The 21,527-nt window shown below is 30.5% G+C and overlaps 2 protein-coding genes across 2 annotated transcripts; one reads left to right on the forward strand and one right to left on the reverse strand.

The window, feature by feature from the left end:
* Window positions 1–12,632: 12,632 nt before the first annotated feature.
* On the reverse strand, window positions 12,633–12,933 carry BDCG_17152 (uncharacterized protein; the record flags this gene model as incomplete). Its single annotated transcript, XM_045426302.1, has 1 exon — window positions 12,633–12,933. One exon carries the CDS (start codon window positions 12,931–12,933, stop codon window positions 12,733–12,735), a length of 201 nt encoding a protein of 66 aa, XP_045281319.1. The 3' UTR covers window positions 12,633–12,732.
* A 1,006-nt stretch (window positions 12,934–13,939) lies between these two features.
* On the forward strand, window positions 13,940–15,827 carry BDCG_17153 (uncharacterized protein; the record flags this gene model as incomplete). The annotated part of the gene is made up of 3 exons (XM_045426303.1): window positions 13,940–14,093; window positions 14,471–14,530; window positions 15,256–15,827. The coding sequence occupies 3 exons, from the start codon at window positions 13,940–13,942 to the stop codon at window positions 15,825–15,827; spliced, it is 786 nt and encodes a 261-aa protein (XP_045281320.1).
* Window positions 15,828–21,527: the final 5,700 nt, after the last annotated feature.

The raw sequence follows: 21,527 nt of genomic DNA on the forward strand, positions 1-21,527 counted from the left end.
TCTGATTGATTTCCTTCTCTTCATATTCAGATAATTCTGAATTTAGTCATTTTCTTATAGCTGCTTGAGTTTCTGATAGAAAGTCTATTAAGTATTTAATTTCTGTCTCAGTTGAGAATAGAAATCTCATATTTAATTGATTTAGATCATACTTCTCTTTCAATCTGACTCTGAGACTATTGTATAATGCACAGTGTATTACAATATGCTCAGAATTCTTATTTATATTGCAGAATGAGCATTCTATTGAGTCAAATCTATCATCAAATCTTTGTATATAAGATTTGAAATAGTCATGTCCTAGTTTCAGCTGTATTATAGATAAGAATATTTTCTTTTTACATTTAATTGAACAAGATTTTCACTTGAGCTTTGTTTCAAATCTTGAATAATGTATACTCTTCTTTTGTTTCTGCCAGCTTTCATTTCACTTGTCTAAACAAGATTCTTTTATTTTTCTTTTTATAAAAGACCAGGACACAATTTTTTGAATAGATCTGCTTAATTCTGCACTCTTTTTTACAGCTGAATCAGCCAATTCATTGTCATGAATATTCATATGAGCAGGAACTCAGTGTAGATGAATTATCAGCTTTGATGTTCTTCTCTTTTGAATTTTCAAAACAGAGTTTAAGATCAGTTCAAGATTCATTTGATCATTATGAATCTGACTATTTCTAAGTCTTTTTAAAGCAGCTTGACTATCAGAGAATATTCATACCTCTTTCAAATAATTTCCTCTTCTATGAGATTTTATTTCAATGAGTTTGAAAGCTTTCACTATTACAAATAGTTCAGCATCAAAGACTTCACATTCAGAGCCTAGATTTCAGAAATCTGAGATAAAATTGATATTATCTTCAGTATAAGCAATGCCTGCGCCTAATCTATTCAAGTTCTCATTTTTTGAGCCATCTGAATAAATCAGAATAGAGTCTTTTATATTGATTGTAGAAATCCTCTTTGAATGCTGTTCATATTCTTTCTCTTTTGATAGTTCACTTATTTATAAATCTATAAGAGATTCAAGCTTTTCTCTCCAGAGAGATAACTTCTCATGATCAACTTTTTCAATATTTAAAGAAGAAAATTGATTTTTAATCAGAGAGTATAGTCTGTACAGTTGAGAAGGCATTTTCTTTGAAGAATTATTTTCATTTTAATCAAGAAATCTATTTCAATCCAGTTCATTTCCAGAGTTAATTGATAGAAATGAAGAAGAGACTCTTTCTCTGATTATATAATTTGAGCTCATCTTTACAACTCTCAGAGCATAGTTCATACAGGTCTTTTCAAATCTAATAGCAGAAGAAGGAATTGAAGCTTCAATTTTCATTGCTTTAATAGAAGATGATTTGAATGCTCTCAGAATTCTTCTCAAGACTCTGTTTTGAAGACTTTGAAAGAGTTCAGTGAAATTCTCTTAATTATTTCATCAAACTTGAACTTCATAATCAGCTACTGATGTAATACAGGCTATATATAACTGTCTCATAGCCTGGAAGGATAGACCTCTCTCTGTATTTAATAGTTTGATTATGTTGTTCAATAGTCTTTCTGCCTTGACAGTTCTTTGTTGAATGTGATATTTAAAATTCAACTTGGAGTTTAATCATACTTCTAATCATTTGACATTTACACTGAGTTTAATCTCTCTATTTAAAAGAGTTAGAGATAGTTCTTTCTCATTGAATCTAGAAAAGAAATGAATTAACTCAGTTTTATTCATATTAAATTGAATTTGATTGATATCTACTCTAACAAAGATTTTCTTTGCAGCTTCTTCAATTACTTTCAAATTCTCTTTGATAGTTTTTGACCTGTAGACTAGATCAATATCATTCACATAACTCAGAGATCACACTATTCTCATATTTCTATTTTTGAATAGATATGCAGTTTATATTGTAAATAAAATGAGTGAGATTGAAGATCTCTGTGATACTTCTATTTTTATCTCAGTCTTATCTTATTTCATTTCATCAAAGAAGAGTTGTATAATTCTTTTAGATATAAAACAGTTAACTCATTTTATTAGAGAAAGTGACAGTTTTAATATCTTCAATGTCTGAATTAACTTTGACTTTGAAACATGATCAAATGCTTCTTTTATATCAATAAAAACTGCAGTTGAGACCAGATTCTCATGCTTTGCTATTTAAATATCATGAACAACTGAGAGAACAGTATCAATTGCAGAACACTGTTTTCTATCTTTCATTTATTCACTGAATAAAAGAGAATCATCTATAGAGCTTATAAAAGATAGTTGAGTAGCTATTATCTTTTCTAAAACCTTTTCTAGGCAGTTCAATAGAGATATTACTCTATATGACTTAGAAATTGAAGTTTTTCTATTAGATTTTATAAGAATCACTTCAGTGACTTCTCTTCAGCATTCAGAATGATATTCATTTTTCAAGAGATTGAAAAAGAGCTCAAAATATTCATTCTTTAAGTAGAAATATGTATTTTGAATAATCAAGTGATTAATTGAATCAGGATCTGCAGCAGTTTTAACAGAGCTTGAGAAGATAGCTGACTCTAATTCATCTTGTGTAAGATCAGATCATTCTCAGTCATTTTCATCAATGTAGTTGAGAAGTGATATATTCTCTTTCTCTTTCTCTGAATCTGAATCTGATGAGTTTTGAAAGAGAGTTCTTATAAAAGCTTGATATTTTTTCTCAACAGAGTTTGCTGTATATAATTCATTCTGAAACTCATATTCTAAGGCTGGAAGTTTTGCTACACTTCTTGTTTTAGTATAGTTAAAAGCTTTAAAAACTTTCTTCTCTTATGCTTCTTCAAGAAATTTATTCCAGCAGTCTGTTTTAACTCTTTTAATATCTGAAAAATATTCATTTCTAACAGCTTTGAACTCTTCATCAGATATTACATCATTCTTTCAATCTCTTCTAGTAGTTGCTAATTCTTTTCTTTTAGATGAGATATTCTCATTTTATCAAGATTTTGAATACACAGAAGATTTTCTTTTTAAAATATTATCTCTAACACTTGTTAGAATAATAGATGTAATAAGCTTCACTCTATTCTTAAGCATTTCATTTGAGATATCTTGACCAGAATTTCAATATAGCTCATTCTGTCTTTCAGATTTTAACAGTTTTATGCTTTCTTCAACTGCTTTTCAATCAGCTTTTTCAAAGTTATACTGATTAGAGAGAAGAGGATTTTCACTCATTTATTTTTCACTCAGTTCAATATTAAATTGAATAATCTCATGATCTGATTCTAATGTCTCATTTAAATTAATAAACCAGTTTACAAGTCTTCTTTTCATTAGATTTTATGATATGAAGGTTAGATCTATAATAGACTTCTGTTTCATGTCTTTTCTAAAGAATGTTTGTTGATCAGACTTATTAATCAAATCTATTAAATACTCAAAGATTCATTCAATCAGATTATCAGCTCTCACTGCTCTCTTGCAGTCTGAATTTTATCAGAGATGATATGCATTGAAATCTCCTGCAATTATAGAGTTTCTTGATGAAGTTATATTCAGAAATCCTCTATCAATTGTTCAGATATTGTTATATTTCTTCAATGACTTTTCATTATAGATATTTATGAGCTGTATAGTATCAAACTCATTTTCTTTATCTATAATATCACTCATCAGAATATCAGAGTCAGACATGATATCAAATCTTAGATTAAATTAATATCTTGATCTCTTTCTTTTATAGATTACTACTCTTGACTTTATCTCAGACCTTTGAGATAGAAAGCAGTAGTAGCTTGAATGAGAAATGATGTAATTTTGCTCAGCATCAAAATTCAGTTTCTGAAGTAGTATAAAATCAACTTTTTATTCAAATGTAATTTGAAGATAAGAATAAATACAATTTGAGTTTCTATTCACATTATTTTGAATAAATGTGATTTTTGAAGAGTTTTTAAACTTTTTTTGTTATTTTTGTTGTATATTCATACTAAAAGAGAGTAGAGATAGAGTAGAATCTAGTCACTATCATCAGATAGTAGATTATAACTATTTTGAAAAGTTGAGATCTCAACTGCTTGTATTATATCTAGTTTATCATCAGAGTCATTTCTCAATTCTCTAATCTTAACAGGAGTTTGAGGATTCAAATTCTGTTTACATTTAGCTGAAGAATTGAAGTTTGAAGATTTAGATAGTTGAGAGTTTCTTCTTTTTAAGCTTGCAGTTATATGTCTACTGACTTGACTCTTCTCTTCAGTTCTAGATTGACTTTGAGCTTCATCTTTTCTCCAGTTCTTTTGAGTTCTAGAAGTAAACATACATTCTTTTGAGCTAGATGCATGTTTTTCTTTGCAATTAGAGCACTTAAGCAGAGTGTGTTGATATATTTTATCTCTTTTTAAGCATGTTTCACATTTATGCTCACTAGTTTTGTGATCTCTGGCACAGAATGTATATTTTGAGTCTTTAAAACATGAGATTGCAAAGTGTTCATATCTTTGACAGTTTGAACACTGTGTTTGAGCTTTGAGATTTATTCTTGAGTCTTTGTATTCATGAACTCTCATTTTCAAATCTGCTACTCTTACTTCAGAGATCTTTGACTGTTCAAGTGTTTTTATATATACTAGAACAGAGGCATTTCTCCTGCTTTGTCTGAACTCAATTGAATTTAGTAATACAGGCTTCTTTCTCAGTTGAATAGAGTTGTATTCTTTCAATTCATTTTTGAGAAGTAGCATTTCTTCTTCACAGTCAAAAATTTCAACTGAAATATCATGAAGAATGAATTTGTCCCACTTTTCATCTCTTTCAGATAGAATTATTGTGTTTAGCAAAGATTCTACTGCTGACTTTCAGAGATTCTCATTCTTATTATTATTATTATTATTCTTCAATTATAAATGTATACAGTCAGAGACTATGACATCTACCTGAGAACTAAAAGTTCTCAGGGTTTTTCCTATATCTGTAAAGTTAACTATTATACATTCATCAATTTCAGATATGCAAAATCAGAAAATTCCAGCTCAGAATACAAAAACTGTTTACAAATTGCAGTGTTTTAACATCATCTCATACTTTGAAACCATTTGACAATATCATGACAAAGGAAAAGACAACACAGTCTTAAAGATAGACACATTAAATAGATAGACAGAAAGAAATTGAAAGAAAAAGATAAAATAAAGAAAGACTGTAATAAAACAAATTATTAAAAGATAGTATATAGCTGTTTTAACAGACTATATCTGATTGATTTCCTCCTCTTCATATTCAGATAATTCTGAATTTAGTCATTTTCTTGTAGCTGCTTGAGTTTCTGATAGAAAGTCTATTAAGTATTTAATTCCTGTCTCAGTTGAGAATAAGAATCTCATATTTAATTGATTTAGATCATACTTCTCTTTCAATCTGGCTCTGAGACTATTGTATAATGCACAGTGCATTACAATATGCTCAGAATTCTCATTTGTATTACAGAATGAGCATTCTATTGAGTTAAATCTATCATCAAATCTTTATATATAAGATTTGAAATAGCCATGTTCTAGTTTCAGCTGTATTATAGATGAGAATATTTTCTTTTTACATTTAATTGAACAAGATTTTCACTTGAGCTTTGTTTCAAATCTTGAATAATGTATACTCTTCTTTTGTTTCTGTCAGCTTTCATTTCACTTGTCTAAACAAGATTCTTTTATTTTTCTCTTTATAAAAGATCAGGACATAATTTTTTGAATAGATCTGCTTAATTCTGCACTCTTTTTTACAGCTGAATCAGCCAATTCATTGTCATGAATATTCATATAAGTAGAAACTCAGTGCAGATGAATAATCAGCTTTGATGTTCTTCTCTTTTGAATTTTCAAAACAGAGTTTAAGATCAGTTCAAGATTCATTTGATCATTATGAATCTGACTATTTCTAAGTCTTTTTAAAGCAGCTTGACTATCAAAGAATATTCATACCTCTTTCAAATAATTTCCTCTTCTATGAGATTTTATTTCAATGAGTTTGAAAGCTTTCACTATTACAAATAGTTCAGCATCAAAGACTTCACATTCAGAGTCTAGATTTCAGAAATCTGAGATAAAATTAATATTATCTTCAGTATAAGCAATGCCTGCGCCTAATCTATTCAAGATCTCATTTTTTGAGTCATCTGAATAAATCAGAATAGAGTCTTTTATATTGATTGTAGAAATTCTCTTTGAATGCTGTTCATATTCTTTCTCTTTTGATAGTTCACTTATTTGTAAATCTATAAGAGATTCAAGCTTTTCTCTCCAGAGAGATAACTTCTCATGATCAACTTTTTCAACATTTAAAGAAGAAAATTGATTTTTAATCAGAGAGCATAGTCTGTACAGTTGAGAAGATATTTTCTTTGAAGAATTATTTTCATTTCAATCAAGAAATCTATTTCAATCCAGTTCATTTCCAGAGTTAATTGATAGAAATGAAGAAGAGACTCTTTCTCTGATTATATAATTTGAGCTCATCTTTACAACTCTCAGAGCATAGTTCATACAGGCCTTTTCAAATCTAATAGCAGAAGAAGGAATTGAAGCTTCAATTTTCATTGCTTTAATAGAAGATGATTTGAATGCTCTCAGAATTCTTCTCAAGACTCTGTTTTGCAGACTTTGAAAGAGTTCAGTGAAATTCTCTTAATTATTTCATCAAACTTGAACTTCATAATCAGCTACTGATGTAATACAGGCTATATATAACTGTCTCATAGCCTGGAAGAATAGACCTCTCTCTGTATTTAATAGTCTGATTATGTTGTTCAATAGTCTTTCTGCCTTGACAGTTCTTTGTTGAATGTGATATTTAAAATTCAACTTGAAGTTTAACCATACTTCTAATCATTTGACATTTACACTGGGTTTAATCTCTCTATTTAAAAGAGTTAGAGATAGTTCTTTCTCATTGAATCTAGAAAAGAAATGAATTAACTCAGTTTTATTCATATTAAATTAAATTTGATTGATATCTGCTCTAACAAAGATTTTCTTTGCAGCTTCTTCAATTACTTTCAAATTCTCTTTGATAGTTTTTGAGCTGTAGACTAGATCAATATCATTCACATAACTCAGAGATCACACTATTCTCATATTTCTATTTTTAAATAGATATACAGTGTATATTGTAAATAAAATGAGTGAGATTAAAGATCTCTGTGATACTTCTATTTTTATCTCAGTCTTGTCTTATTTCATTTCATCAAAGAAGAGTTGTATACTTCTTTTAGATATAAAACAGTTAACTCATTTTATTAGAGAAAGTAGCAGTTTTAATATCTTCAATATCTGAATTAACTTTGACTTTGAAACATGATCAAATGCTTCTTTTATATCAATAAAAACTGCAGTTGAGACCAGACTCTCATGCTTTGCTATTTGAATATCATGAACAACTGAGAGAACAGTGTCAATTACAGAACACTGTTTTCTACCTCTCATTTGTTCACTGAATAAAAGAGAATTATCTATAGAGCTTATAAAAGATAGTTGAGTAGCTATTATCTTTTCTAAAACCTTTTCTAGACAGTTCAATAGAGATATTACTCTATATGACTTAGAAATTGAAGTTTTTCTATTAGGTTTTGCAAGAATCACTTCAGTGGCTTCTCTCCAGCATTCAGAATGATATCCATTTTTCAAGAGATTGAAAAAGAGCTCAAAATATTCATTCTTTAAGTAGGAATATGTATTCTGAATAATTAAGTGATTAATTGAATCAGAATCTGCAGCAGTTTTAACAGAACTTGAGAAGATAGCTGACTCTAATTCATCTTGTGTAAGATCAGGCCATTCTCAGTCATTTTCATCAATGTAGTTGAGAAGTGATATATTCTCTTTCTCTGAATCTGAATCTGAATCTGAATCTGAATCTGATGAGTTCTGAAAGAGAATTCTCATGAAAGCTTGACATTTTTTCTCAAAAGAGTTTGCTGTATATGATTCATTCTGAAACTCATATTTCAAGGCTGGAAGTTTTGCTACACTTCTTATTTTAGTATAGTTAAAAGCTTTAAAAACTTTCTTCTCTTGTGCTTCTTCAAGAAATTTATTCTAGCAGTCTGTTTTAGCTCTTTTAATATCTGAAAAATATTCATTTCTGACAGCTTTGAACTCTTTATCAGATATTACATTATTCTTTCAATCTCTTCTAGCAGTAGCTAATTCTTTTCTTTTAGATGAGATATTCTCATTTCATCAAGGTTTTGAATACTTAGAAGATTTTCTCTTTGAAATATTATCTCTAACACTTGTTAGAATAATAGATGTAATAAGCTTCACTCTATTTTTAAGCATTTCATTTGAGATACCTTGATCAGAATTTCAATATAGCTCATTCTGTCTCTCAGATTTTAACAGTTTTATGCTTTCTTCAACTGCTTTTCAATCAGCTTTTTCAAAGTTATACTGATTAGAGAGAAGAGGATTTTCACTCATTTATTTTTCACTCAGTTCAATATCAAATTGAATAATCTCATGATCTGATTCTGATGTCTTATTTGAATTAATAAACCAGTTTACAAGTCTTCTTTTCATTAGATTTTGTGACATGAAGATTAGATCTATAATAGACTTCTGTTTCATGTCTTTTCTAAAGAATGTTTGTTGATCAGACTTATTAACCAAATCTATTAAATGCTCAAAGATTCATTTAATCAGATTATCAGCTCTCACTGCTCTCTTGCATTCTGAATTTCATCAGAGATGATATGCATTGAAGTCTTCTGCAATTATAGAGTTTCTTAATGAAGTTATGTTCAGAAATCCTCTATCAATTGTTCAGATATTGTTATATTCCTTCAATGACTTTTCATTATAGATATTTATGAGCTGTATAGTATCAAACTTATTTTCTTTATCTATAATATTACTCACCAGAATATCAGGGTCAGACATGATATTAAATCTTAGATTAAATTGATATCTTGATCTCTTTCTTTCATAGATCACTACTCTTGACTTTATCTCAGACTTTTGAGGTAAAAAGAAGTAGTAGCTTGAGTGAGAAATGACATATTTTTACTCAGCATTAAAATTCAGCTTCTGAAGTAGTATAAAATCAACTTTTTATTCAAATGCAATTTGAAGATAAGAATAAATACAATTTGAGTTTCTATTCACATTATTTTGAATAAATGTGATTTTTGAAGAGTTTTTAAACTTTTTTTGTTGTTTTTGTTGTATATTCATACTAAAAGAGAGTAGAGTAGAATCTAATCACTATTATCAGATAGTAGATTATAACTGTTCTGAAAAGTAGAAATCTCAACTACTTGCATTATATCTAGTTTATCATCAGAGTCATTTCTCAATTCTCTAATCTTAACAGAAGTTTAAGGATTCAAATTCTGTTTACATTTCACTGAAGAATTGAAGTTTGAAGACTTAGATAATTGAGAGTTTCTTCTTTTTAAGCTTACAGTTGTGAGTTTACTGACTTAACTATTCTCTTCAGTTCTAGATTTACTCTGAGCTTTATCTTTTCTTCAGTTCTTTTGAGTTCTTGAAGTAAATATACATTCTTTTGAGCTAGATGCATGTTTTTCTTTGCAATCAGAGCATTTAAGCAGAGTGTGTTGACATATTTCATCTCTTTTTGAGCATGTTTCATATTTATGCTCACTAGTTTTGTAATCTCTGGTACAGAATGCACATTTTGAGTCTCTGAAATAGAAGATTGCAAAGTGTTCATATCTTTGACAGTTTGAACACTGTGTTTGAGCTTTGAGATTAATTCTTGAGTCTTTGTATTCATGAACTCTCATTTTCAAACTGGCTACTCTTACTTCAGAGATCTTCAACTGTTTCATTGTCTTTGTATATACTAGAACAGAGACATTTCTTCTGCTTTGTCTGAACTCAATTGAATTTAGCTATACAGACTTCTTTCTCAGTTGAATAGAGTTATATTCTTCTAATTCATTTTTGAGAAGTAGCATTCCTTCTTCACAGTCAAAAATTTCAACTGAAATATTATGAAGAATAAATTTATCTCACTTTTCATCTCTCTTAGATAGAATTGTTATGTTTAACAAAGATTCTACTACTGATTTTCAGAGATTCTCATTCTGAATAAGAAATTCAGCACTGAATTCAGGCATTGTAGTCAGAATAATGAAGTTTTCAAAGAAGAATAACTAGACTGGCCGCCGGGACCATGAATTTCACGTTTGATCTCATTTGATCTGGTCCCATACATTTCTTGGCGTGAATCCGCTGGGACTGGCTATCAAAAAAACAGGTAAAGTGACTATATATCAGATCTTAAAATGGAACCATGACTTGAAAAAAATGAGAAAGTGGTTCCATTTGGTCCCATTTAGTCCCATTCTTGGCATAAAGTTACTATTTTTAGACATTTTAAGGTTTTTTTTAGACAATTTTTAATTTTTTAAAAAGTAACGCTTTTTGATAACACTCAAATGAGATTTAAAGTCATTTAAAGCAATAAAAATAATTTAAATTGAGAAGTGGAAATCATGGTCTCATTTGAAAAATGTGACAAGAGTAGACAGTAAGTCCCACTGAGACAGTATGAGACTACTATCTAATGTTAAAACCGTGTAATGGGATCAGTCGAATTGGTAATGGGACTATCAAAAAATCTGGTCCTGGTCCCAGACACGGTCACACGGTCAGTCTAAGAATAACTCAATTGAAGCTATAACTGGTTTTTGAACTTCAATATCAGTCATTAACTGAGAAAAGAACTGCTGATTGATTTCATTTCTAATTCTGAAAATGAGGTTTGAGTTTAGCTTATTTCTCTGTAATATGTTCTGATTTGAGACTTTGAGAATAAGTCTTCTATCTCTGAAGATTTGAAGATTTTTCTCTTTTTGCATTTTTTTCTCCACTCTTCTATCACTAGAAGTATGAGCAGTATTCTTCTCAGTTTTCTCAGAATTTTGAGCAGATTTTGAGATAGCAGATTTAGAGACAGCAGATTTAGAAATAGCAGATTCAGCTGCTTAAGCATATGTTTTCTTCTGATTTAAAGAAGAAGAAGAAGAAGAAGTAGAAAAGAAAGAAGAGCAAACTGAAGAGTCAGTGATTATATTAGAAATTTTCAAAGTTTTTTGAACTGTGTTTGAAATTCTAAGTTTGAACTTGATCATTTTCTGTAGTTGTCTAGTCTGAGCATGAAGAATTAACAGAACTTCTTCATTCATCTCACTCAGACACTGCTTTTCAAGAATTTTACTTGCTTTTTCAAGTTTCTGTATTTCAAGAACTTATTATTTCTCTATTTCTTCTTTCTTTGTTCTCTTCAGAATTTCAATCTCAGAAATAGCATTTGAGAAAGCATCTTTTTTCACATCAACTGAGTGTACTTTTGAACTCATTGTTCTTACTCAATGAAAAGTTGATCAGACTAATTCAATTGAGATATTTATTAAACTCTTTTGAATTGAAAAGTTGATCAGACTGTTTCAATTAAGAGGTTTCTAAGTCTGTTTTCAATTGAAAAGTTGATCAGACTATTTCAAAAGAAGAATAGCAGACTTTTGTGTATAAAGCATCTGATTTTTTTCACACTAGTTCAGTAACTAGATTAGATTTTTGAAGAGAATCTAATAAACCAAAATTGATTTTTAAGATAAATTAATAAAATCTTTACAATCTCTTTCTTGAGATACAGTGAGAAAAAGTATGATATCAATTGATAGTAAATCAGATGATATGACAGTTTTTAAGAGAAAAACTGATAAAAAATAAATCAATTTTTTGCAGAGAAATTGATTAAAACTATTCAATTTTATTCTAAATTATTCAATTCTTCTCACACAACAAGTGTGCAACTCAAATCAGTTAATAAAGAGTGTAAAAAAGAATTAAGTATTAATGAAAGCTCTTCAGTCACTGAAAAAGTAATTCTTACTTAAAAGAATATGAAATTATGACAGAAAATAACTCTGTTTTTAATTCTTTGTAAGAATATTGTGTAAAACCCAGAGAAAAACACCTTACTTTTTCAAGAGAAGTAAAAAACTATTTCTAAGATTTTTTTTTTTTTGCATTAACTGCTGCAGAAGAATGAGATAGAAACTGCTAAGATATACACTACTATATACTCTCTATCAAGACTTTCTCTCTTCAGAGTCTTGATATTATAGAGAATATAAGTCTGTTTCTATATAATAATGTAAATATTGTCAGCAGGATGTAGAGGAACTGGTTATTTATATCTCAAAATAGAAGACTTTATCAATGATTATATCAATATAGAGTTAATTCTCAAATTCAATAGAAACCTAGTATTACTGTTCTCAATTCCTTGCAGAATCTATTGAATATTGAGATATTAAAACTAGATTTAATATATCTCACTGTGCAGGGATCAAAGGCTCAGTCAGACCTTGAGATATACTGATTTTATAGTTGTTGATGTGCTGTTGACTCATTGTCTGTTGATTATGTGCTTGATATTATCACTGAGGTATCTTTTTGTATTTTTCTGCCGGGGATGGGCCAGATTGGGAAGGGCGGTACGAGGGTGGGACTTGGCGTTGATGTTTTGGAACATCAAAGATGGACAGGGTTTTCGCGAAGGTCACTCCTCAGATATCTCCACAACTACAGATCGGGGATCTTCCAAAATCGAGAAGATTGGTGCATACGGCTAGGTCTCTTCACCTTACAATTTGTATGGCGATTTGGCCCGGGGTTGTGGTGTGGTAGGGGAGAATGGGGGATAATCCCACGCAGGAGTTCCGAACGACATCTGGTTCACGTTTGGCTGGATAACTCCACCACCACACAGGGTATGCGGTCGGCGATGGGGTCAAAATGCTCGTATGATCGAGGGCTTTTCGATGGATCTATCGGCGGGTTCTTATTCGAAAATTCGAGCGAGTTCGTGGTGGAGCGGTTGTTCACAGTACAGAGATTCTCATTCTGAATAAGAAATTCAGCACTGAATTCAGGCATTGTAGTCAGAATGATGAAGTTTCTAAAGAATAATGACTCAATTGAAGCTATAACTGATTTTTGAACTTCAATATCAGTCATTAACTGAGAAAAGAACTGCTGATTAATTTGATTTCTGATTCTGAAAATGAAATTTGAGTTTAACTTGTTTCTTTGCAGAATGTTCTGATTTGAGACTTTGAGAATAAGTCTTCTATTTCTGAAGATTTGAAAGTTTTTCTCTTTTTACATTTTCTTTTTCATTTTTCTATGAATAGAGGCATAAGCAGTATTCTTCTCAGTTTTCTCAGGATTTTGAGCAGGTTTTGAGACAGCAGGTTTAGAGACAGCAGATTCAGCTGCTTGAGCATATATTTTCTTCTGATTCAAAGAAGAAGAAGAAGTAGAAAAAAAGAAGAAAGAAGAGCAAGATAAAGAGTCAGTGATTATACTAGAAATTTTTAATGTTTTTTAAACTGTGTTTGAGATTTCAAGTTTAAACTTGATCATCTTCTGTAGTTGTCTAGTCTGAGTATGAAGAATTAACAGAACTTCTTCATTTATCTCACTCAGACACTGCTTTTCAAGAATCTTGCTTGCTTTTTCAAGTTTCTGTATTTCAAGAACTTGTTATTTCTCTATTTCTTCTTTCTTTCTTCTCTTCAGAATTTCAATCTCAGAAATAGCATTTGAGAAAGCATCTTTTTTCATATCAACTGAGTGTACTTTTGAACTCATTGTTTTCACTCAATGAAAAGTTGATCAGTGTAAGAGGCCTACGCCGAATAGATCGGTATAATAGATAGGTCTTATATAACAAAGATAAAAACGCTAGAGAAGGAAGGAAAGAGAAAGTGCGAGAATCAGCGATCGAGGTGGATATTTATACACATATGTGGTGGCGTACGCGGTGGAGCTTCGGGGCGGAAGAATATACACACGTTCGTAGCGGCCGAGGATCGGCGATCGAGAATGGCCGAGGATCGGAGCGTACGTAGAATCTGTGGAGTGTAACGGAATAGTCTATATGATTGATCGGGGTGACGGCCGAGGATCGGCAATCGAGAATGGCCGAGGGTCGGCAATCGAGAATGGCCGAGGATCTGCAATCGAGAATGGCCGAGGATCGGCAATCGAGAATGGCCGAGAATCTGCAATCGAGAATGGCCGAGGATCTGAGCGTACGTGAAATCTGTGGAGTGTAATGGAATAGTCTATATAATTGATCGGGCGCAGCCCGCCACAATCAGACTGTTTCAATTGAGATATTTCTAAGTCTGTTTTCAATTGAAAAGTTGATCAGACTGTTTCAAAAGAAGAATAAAAGACTTTTGTATATAAAACATCTGATTTTTTTTCACACTAGTTCAGTAACTAGGTTAGATTTTTGAAGAGAATCTAATAAACTAAAATTAATTTTTGAGATAAATCAATAAAATCTTTACAATCTCTTTCTTGAGATACAGTGAGAAAAAGTATGATATCAATTGATAATAAATCAGATAATATGACAGTTTTTGAGAGAAAAACTGACAAAAAATAAATCAATTTTTTACAGAGAAATTGATTAAAACTATTCAATTTTATTCTAAATCATTCAATTCTTCTCACACAATAAGTGTGCAACTCAAATCAGTTAATAAAGAGTGTAAAAAGAAATTAAGTATTAATGAAAGCTCTTCAGTCACTGAAAAAGTAATTCTTATTTAAAAGAATATGAAATTATGACAGAAAACAACTCTGTTTTTAATTCTTTGTAAGAATATTGTGTAAAATTCAGAGAAAAATATCTTACTTTTTCAAGAGAAGTAAAAAACTGTTTCTAAGATCTTTTTTTTTGCATTAACTGCTGCAGAAGAATGAGATAGAAACTGCTAAGATATATACTACTGTATACTCTCTATCAAGACTTTTCCTCTTCAGAGTCTTGATATTATAGAGAATATAAGTCTATTTCTATATAATAATATAAATATTGTCAGTGAGATGTAGAGGAACTAGTTATTTATATCTCAAAATAGAAGACTTTATCAATGATTATATCAATATAGAGTTAATTCTTAAATTCAATAGAAACCTAGTATTGCTGTTCTCAATCTCTTGCAGAATCTATTGAATATTGAGATATTAAAACTAGATTTAATATATCTCACTGTGCAGGGATCAAAGACTCAGTCAGACCTTGAGATATACTGATTTTATAGTTGTTGATGTGCTGTTGACTTGTTATTCACTGATTATGTATTGAATGCTGTTGCTGAGGTATCTTTTTGTATCATTCTATCAGAGATAGGCCAGATTGAGAGGGGTAGTACAAGGGTGAGACTTGGTGTTGAAGTCTAGATACACTGGTGACAGACCATGGAGGTTGCACTTCAGAAGAGTCTGTTGATTATGTGCTTGATATTATCGCTGAGGTATCTTTTTGTATTTTTCTGCCGGGGATGGGCCAGATTGGGAAGGGCGGTACGAGGGCGAGACTTGGCGTTGGTGTTTTGGAACATCAAAGATGGACAGGGTTTTCGCGGAGGTCGCTCCTCGGATATCTCCACAACTACAGGTCGGGGATCTTCCAAAATCGAGAAGATTGGTGCATATGGCTAGGTCACTTCACCTTACAATTTGTATGGCACTCTGGCCCGGGGTTGTGGTGTGGTAGGGGAGAACGGGGGATAATCCCACACAGGAGTTTCGAACAACGTCCGGTTCACGTTTGGCTGGATAACTCCACCACCACACAGGGTATGCGGTCGGTGATGGGGTCAGAATGCTCGTATGATCGAGGGCTTTTCGATGGATCTATCGGCGGGTTCTTATTCGAAAAATCGAGCGAGTTCGTGGTGAAGCGGTTGAACTGTCTCGCAGTAGAAATATCTCTCTTCTGTAACTTATCAATAAATTTCAAAAGTAGTTAGATTAAAAGGTTGTAGACTGTTTCATTCTTTATCAATTCAATGATAGTAAGATATAATATAAGAAGCTTATAATCTTCAGTGTCAGTTCTCTGTAAAGATCTGAGTTTTCTTTCATCTTCTATACTGAGTCACACAGCTGTCTTATCAGTGCTGTTTTCAAGCTTCAGAGAATCTCAATTCTCTGCAGCTAGCTTCAGAGAATCTCAATTCTCTGCAGCTAGCTTCTTCTGTAGTGATGACAGAGATTCTTTTATAGAATTCTTCTCTGTATTAATGATATTATAATCAGACTGTCTAGACAGTGTTATCAGCAGAGTTAAGTTAATCTGAATAGTATCAGATATAGAAATTATACTCTAAAAGTAGCTTCACTCACTTGACTTAATATTCTATCAAGCTCTTTGTTATCAAGAAGTAATATAGATTTGTATAATTAGTAAGAACTTGCACTGAGTACTTACTACTCTGAAGATAATATTATCAGATCTTAAAGAATTCAATAATTACTAATATCTTTTAATTATAAATATTATATCTTCTCTGTATAAGTGATAACTTCTTGAAGAAGAAGATCACTGATCTTTATTCATAGTATTTTATAGACTCTATAAAAAAGCCTTCTCTTACAGACATTTCATTATCTGTATTCTCAGAGATGATTATTCTCTGATTCTTTCAATATTGAAAGATCTTCAGTATCAACTATAAAAAGATTTCATAGATTTTATTTCTAAATGTATCAGTCTCACACTGACTGAGTAAGTTGAGATTAAAGTGATTCAGTATTGTAATATCTGTAAAAGTCTGTTTCAATTCTACAAACATCTGTACAGTGTCTTGAGTAAGAGTAAACAGTCTTATTTTTCTATCTTTCACACTTTTCTTTAACATATCTGTAAGAGAGACAGTAATCTGACTCAGTGACGTAGTGATTAACTACGCTACTATGAAGTCTCAATTAACGGCCTTCTCCCCCGGGGAATGAATGTTAAGAGAGGGCAGGTTTGAACTCTGTGAGAGTCATCTTAATCACAGCTTTCACTGTTAAGTTATAAAACAGTATCAGAGACCTCTGAATACACTATAGTAAATCATTATCAAGCTTAAAATATTCATTTCAGAGATTCTCAGATACTAATTCTCACTGATCTTAGAATTAACAGTCTTCTGAGTACTTTAAGTTAGATCAGTACTAGAGTGATTGAGATCTAAAGTGTCTATAGAATAGTGAATTATTATCAAGCTTAACTGATTAGACTTCATTTTTCTCACTCTAGACACTCACTTTCAGAAAATAAGATTTAAAAACTATTTAATTAAAATACTCTGAGTCTAGTAAGAATCTAGATGAGATAAGATCTAGATATTCTTAATAGATAATTAATATAATCAAGACTGTGACAGTTAATTAATAGGCTGAAATGCTAAGATTGACAGTCAGAAGATTAGAGACTTAACTAGAATTAAGTAACTCTGATATTATTCTTAATAAGAATCTCACTTATGAATAAGCTAGTTACAGAAGATAGCTGAGTAGTGACTCTTTAAAGAAAATGATAATTTCTGAAGTGAGCTTGAGAGAACAGAGATAGCAGTCAGTTATATAGAGTGTTAAAATATGTATATAGCTTAAGATGTAAACTGTAGAGATCTTATTCTGTAACTCTCTTTACTATACTTATTTCTTTCTGTTCTTTTCTATCTATCTATTTAATGTGTCTATCTTTAAGACTATATTCTCTTTTCCTTTGTCATGATATTTTCAAATGATTTCAAAGTATTAAAAGATGTTGAAATACTATAATTTATAAACAGTTTTTATATTCTGAGCTGGAATTTTCTGATTTTGCATATCTGAAATTGATAAGTATATAATAGTTGACTCTATAGATATAGAAAAAACCCTGAGAACTAAAGATTCTCAGATAGATGTCATAGTCTCTGACTGTATACATCTATAATTGAAGAATAATTATAATAATAAGAGACAGTAATCTGTGAATATATATAGATGAATTAACTGTAGAAGTTTATAAATCTCAGAAACATCTGCATCTTACAGTACATCTGCAGTGTCAGTCAGTTCTCAATGATAAAGACTCAGCTTCTGTTCATTGAAATACTGTTTATCTCAATAATATAATCTAAGAAATTAATCTCCTGCATGTAGAATAAGCATTTTTCAGTGTTTATATAGAGTTAATACTGTCTCAAGTAACTCAACACTTCTTGAATATGAGTATCATATTCTTTCTCTGTTTTTAAGAAGATTAGAATGTCATTCAAGTATACTATGTAGAAGATGTTAATAAGGCCTTACAGTATCTCATTTATATAGATCTGAAAGATAGCTGAAGTGTTACAAAGATTAAAAGATAAAACAAGATATTTAAAATTGCTGTACTTGATATGAAAAGTCATTTTTCAAACATCATCTTCATTAACTCTGATTCTATGATAGACATCTTATATATCAATCTTTGAAAACATCTTTGCTTCAGATAATCAATCAATTATCTTATTAATTAACAGTAATGAATAGTGATTCTTAATCATTATCTTATTAAGATCTCTGTAGTCTATACATAGATATAATCTACTGTTCTTCTTGAGTACAAAGAGTATAGATGCTTCTGCTGAACTCTTTGATAAGTATATTCAGTTCTTTGATTGCACTTTCTCAAGATATTTATACAGAACATTCAATTTCTTTACAGATAAGTTATAAAGAGACCTGTATAATACTGTTACACTGTCTTTAAGATAAATCTTATATTATATCATGATATCAGGAAACTTCACTACTTCTTTTTCTGAAAAGATATTCTTATAATCTGTAAAGAGATATCATATTCATTCATATTTAATAACAGATACTGCTGCTAATCTTGTAGTAAGAGTGATAACTTCTTCATTTATTCTCAAGTCTCAGTTATCTACTACACAGTATATCAACTCTATCTTTTTCTCAAGATTCTTCTGATGAAACTCTTCAGATTTATCTATCACTGTCTCTTTATTAATAAGATAGTACTGTCACATCTAAGTGACTCAGTTAATGAGAGAATTGTTTTCTCTGAATTACAGAAGATCTAGAATAATATTCTCATCTATGATATTAACTGTATAAAGAAGCAGACTGCTCTTTTTGAAGATTTCTTCTAAGTCTGTGATTACATACTTCACTTGAATTATGTCAAAACAGTGACACTTCATTTCATCAGTAAATTGCATATGATCTGACAGGCCTATCTTCTTTCAACTCTTTATTAAAGAAAAGAAATAGAATATGAAGTTAATATTCATCTCAGAGTTAAGTAGACATCTCACTGATATCTTCTTATTCAGAGTATTTATTGCAATCATAATATGAACTTAAAGATATAAGAATTATCAATTCTTCATTTCTTTCTCTTCTTTATCTTTCACAGATACATTTATCAGAAGAGAAGTTAACTTTAAGAAGATATCTTCTCAGTTTCTTCTCTTATTCAGCTTCTTATAATTACTAGTATAGTAATTATCAGCTCTGCAGTTAAAATAGAGATTCTTATCAAATCTTTTTTAATATTTCTTCACAGTGAGTGAAGAATCAGAATACTTGAAATTCTTCTTTACTTTCTTCACACTGAAGTCATCACAGTGCTGTTTAGATTCTGTTATTAATTACTTAGAAGAGATCTTATTAGTCTTTTTCTCAGAGTATTAATTATTCAAATAGATTCAGAAAGTTAAGTTAATAAGCTCAGTATAATTGATTAATAAACTCTGATACTGTGATATTATTATTCATATCTTATAAGTCAGCTTTACAAGATAAAGCTGTGTTTTTAATTAATTTAAATTATCAGTTAATTTCTCTCAATATTCTTTAAATCTTATATTGAAATTAGAAGAATTCTCATTATCTTATTAATATAATAAGTTGAATCACTGTATTATTATGAAGCTGCAGTTGCAGTGATCTTTAATTTAATTCAGTAGAAAGTTCTTGAATTCTTCTCAAGTCATTGTAGTATTAGTACACTTAAGCTTTCTTTTCTTAATAACTTAAGTAGTTGCAGATATACCTTCAAGAAGATTGACAGTGTATATTATTTATATCTTATAAGTATTATACTGGCTCAGATTAAGGCAGAATTTTCATTTAAAAGTATGAATAAAGCTGTGAAATTCAGATAATGTGTTTCTTTTATATCTCAGAGAATTTCTAATCTTAATCTCTCTATCTTCATTGTGGCGGGCTGCGCCCGATCAATCATATAGACTATTCCATTACACTCCATAGGTTCTTTCATTCCCGATCGCTGATCCGCGGCCGCTATGAACGCGCGTAGCGTACGCTCTGATTCTCGGCCATTCTCAATTGCTGATCCGCGGCCGCTATGAACGCGCGTAGTGTACACTCTGATTCTCGGCCATTCCTGATCACTGATCCTCAGCTGCTACGAACGCGTGTATATTCTTCTGCCCTGAAGCTCCACCACATACATCATCACACACATGTATAAATATTCACCTTGATTACTGATTCTCACACTTTCTCTTTCTTTTCTTCTCTAATGTTTTTATCTTTGTTATATAAGACCTATCAATATTATACTGATCTATTCAGTGTAGATCTCTTACATTATAAAAACATTCATTATCTTCTTATTAGAAAACAATTATTCACACATCATCTTCTCATCAGAAACAATTATTCATCAAAAGATATCTGAACATATAATAATATGTAAGAAACAGTCAAACAGTTAAGCAGACACTGAGTTCTCAGATAGAAGCATACTCATCAGTCACTCTGATCTTATAACAAGATTTTATGAAGAGAATAAGATTTTATAAGAGAATATCAGTGAAAGATCTGAGAGTTCTGACACTCAGATATATAAAAATACAATTACACTTCTTCAGATTTCACAGATATTATACATCTGACAATTGATATAATCATGTCTAATAATAATATAAAACTCTCAAATATAAATATAGATACAGTGTCACAGTGACTCTGAGCAATGTTGAAACTATAATAATAATAAATAGCTGATATGCATGCAACTCAACAACACTAATATGAAGAGATTTAACAATTATTATAACAAGAAACTCATGCAATTTCAATATCTACAGAATCAAATATAAAAGCACTGAAAGAACACTTAAGTGCTTTTACATATTTCAATACTTCTAATCTCACTCTCTACTCATCATGAAGAATGAAAATGCTTATAAAACTGAGTGTAGATGAAGATTTCATCAGTTCATTAATCAATCAAGATTGATATATTAATGAACAATTGAAGAATTGCATAAAACAGAAGTTTCATTTATGAATGAAAGTATGTGAATCAGTATTGTAAACATCTGATAATATCATGAAATATCTTGATATTCTGTTTCAAGACACTGTCATATAATAGAAAGTATTAGATTGATTACAGAGTATCTAACAGAGAAACACTTCTCTTATAACATTTATCTCTGACTTCAATATCAAGATTCTAGAAGCAGGTGATCAGTCTTGAGAGAATTAAATGAAGATTAGTATACTCAAGAAGATATTAACTTTTGAACTCTTACAGACTCTTATAAGTGCAGATGAAGACTCAACTTATGAAGACTTCTGCACACAGCTTCAGACAATGAATAATCATCTTATCAAGCTCAAGAATATACAGAACAGTGATAGAAGACATT

Source organism: Blastomyces dermatitidis (genome assembly GCF_000003525.1).
Source record: "Blastomyces dermatitidis ER-3 genomic scaffold supercont1.5, whole genome shotgun sequence".
Lineage (NCBI taxonomy): Eukaryota > Fungi > Ascomycota > Eurotiomycetes > Onygenales > Ajellomycetaceae > Blastomyces > Blastomyces dermatitidis.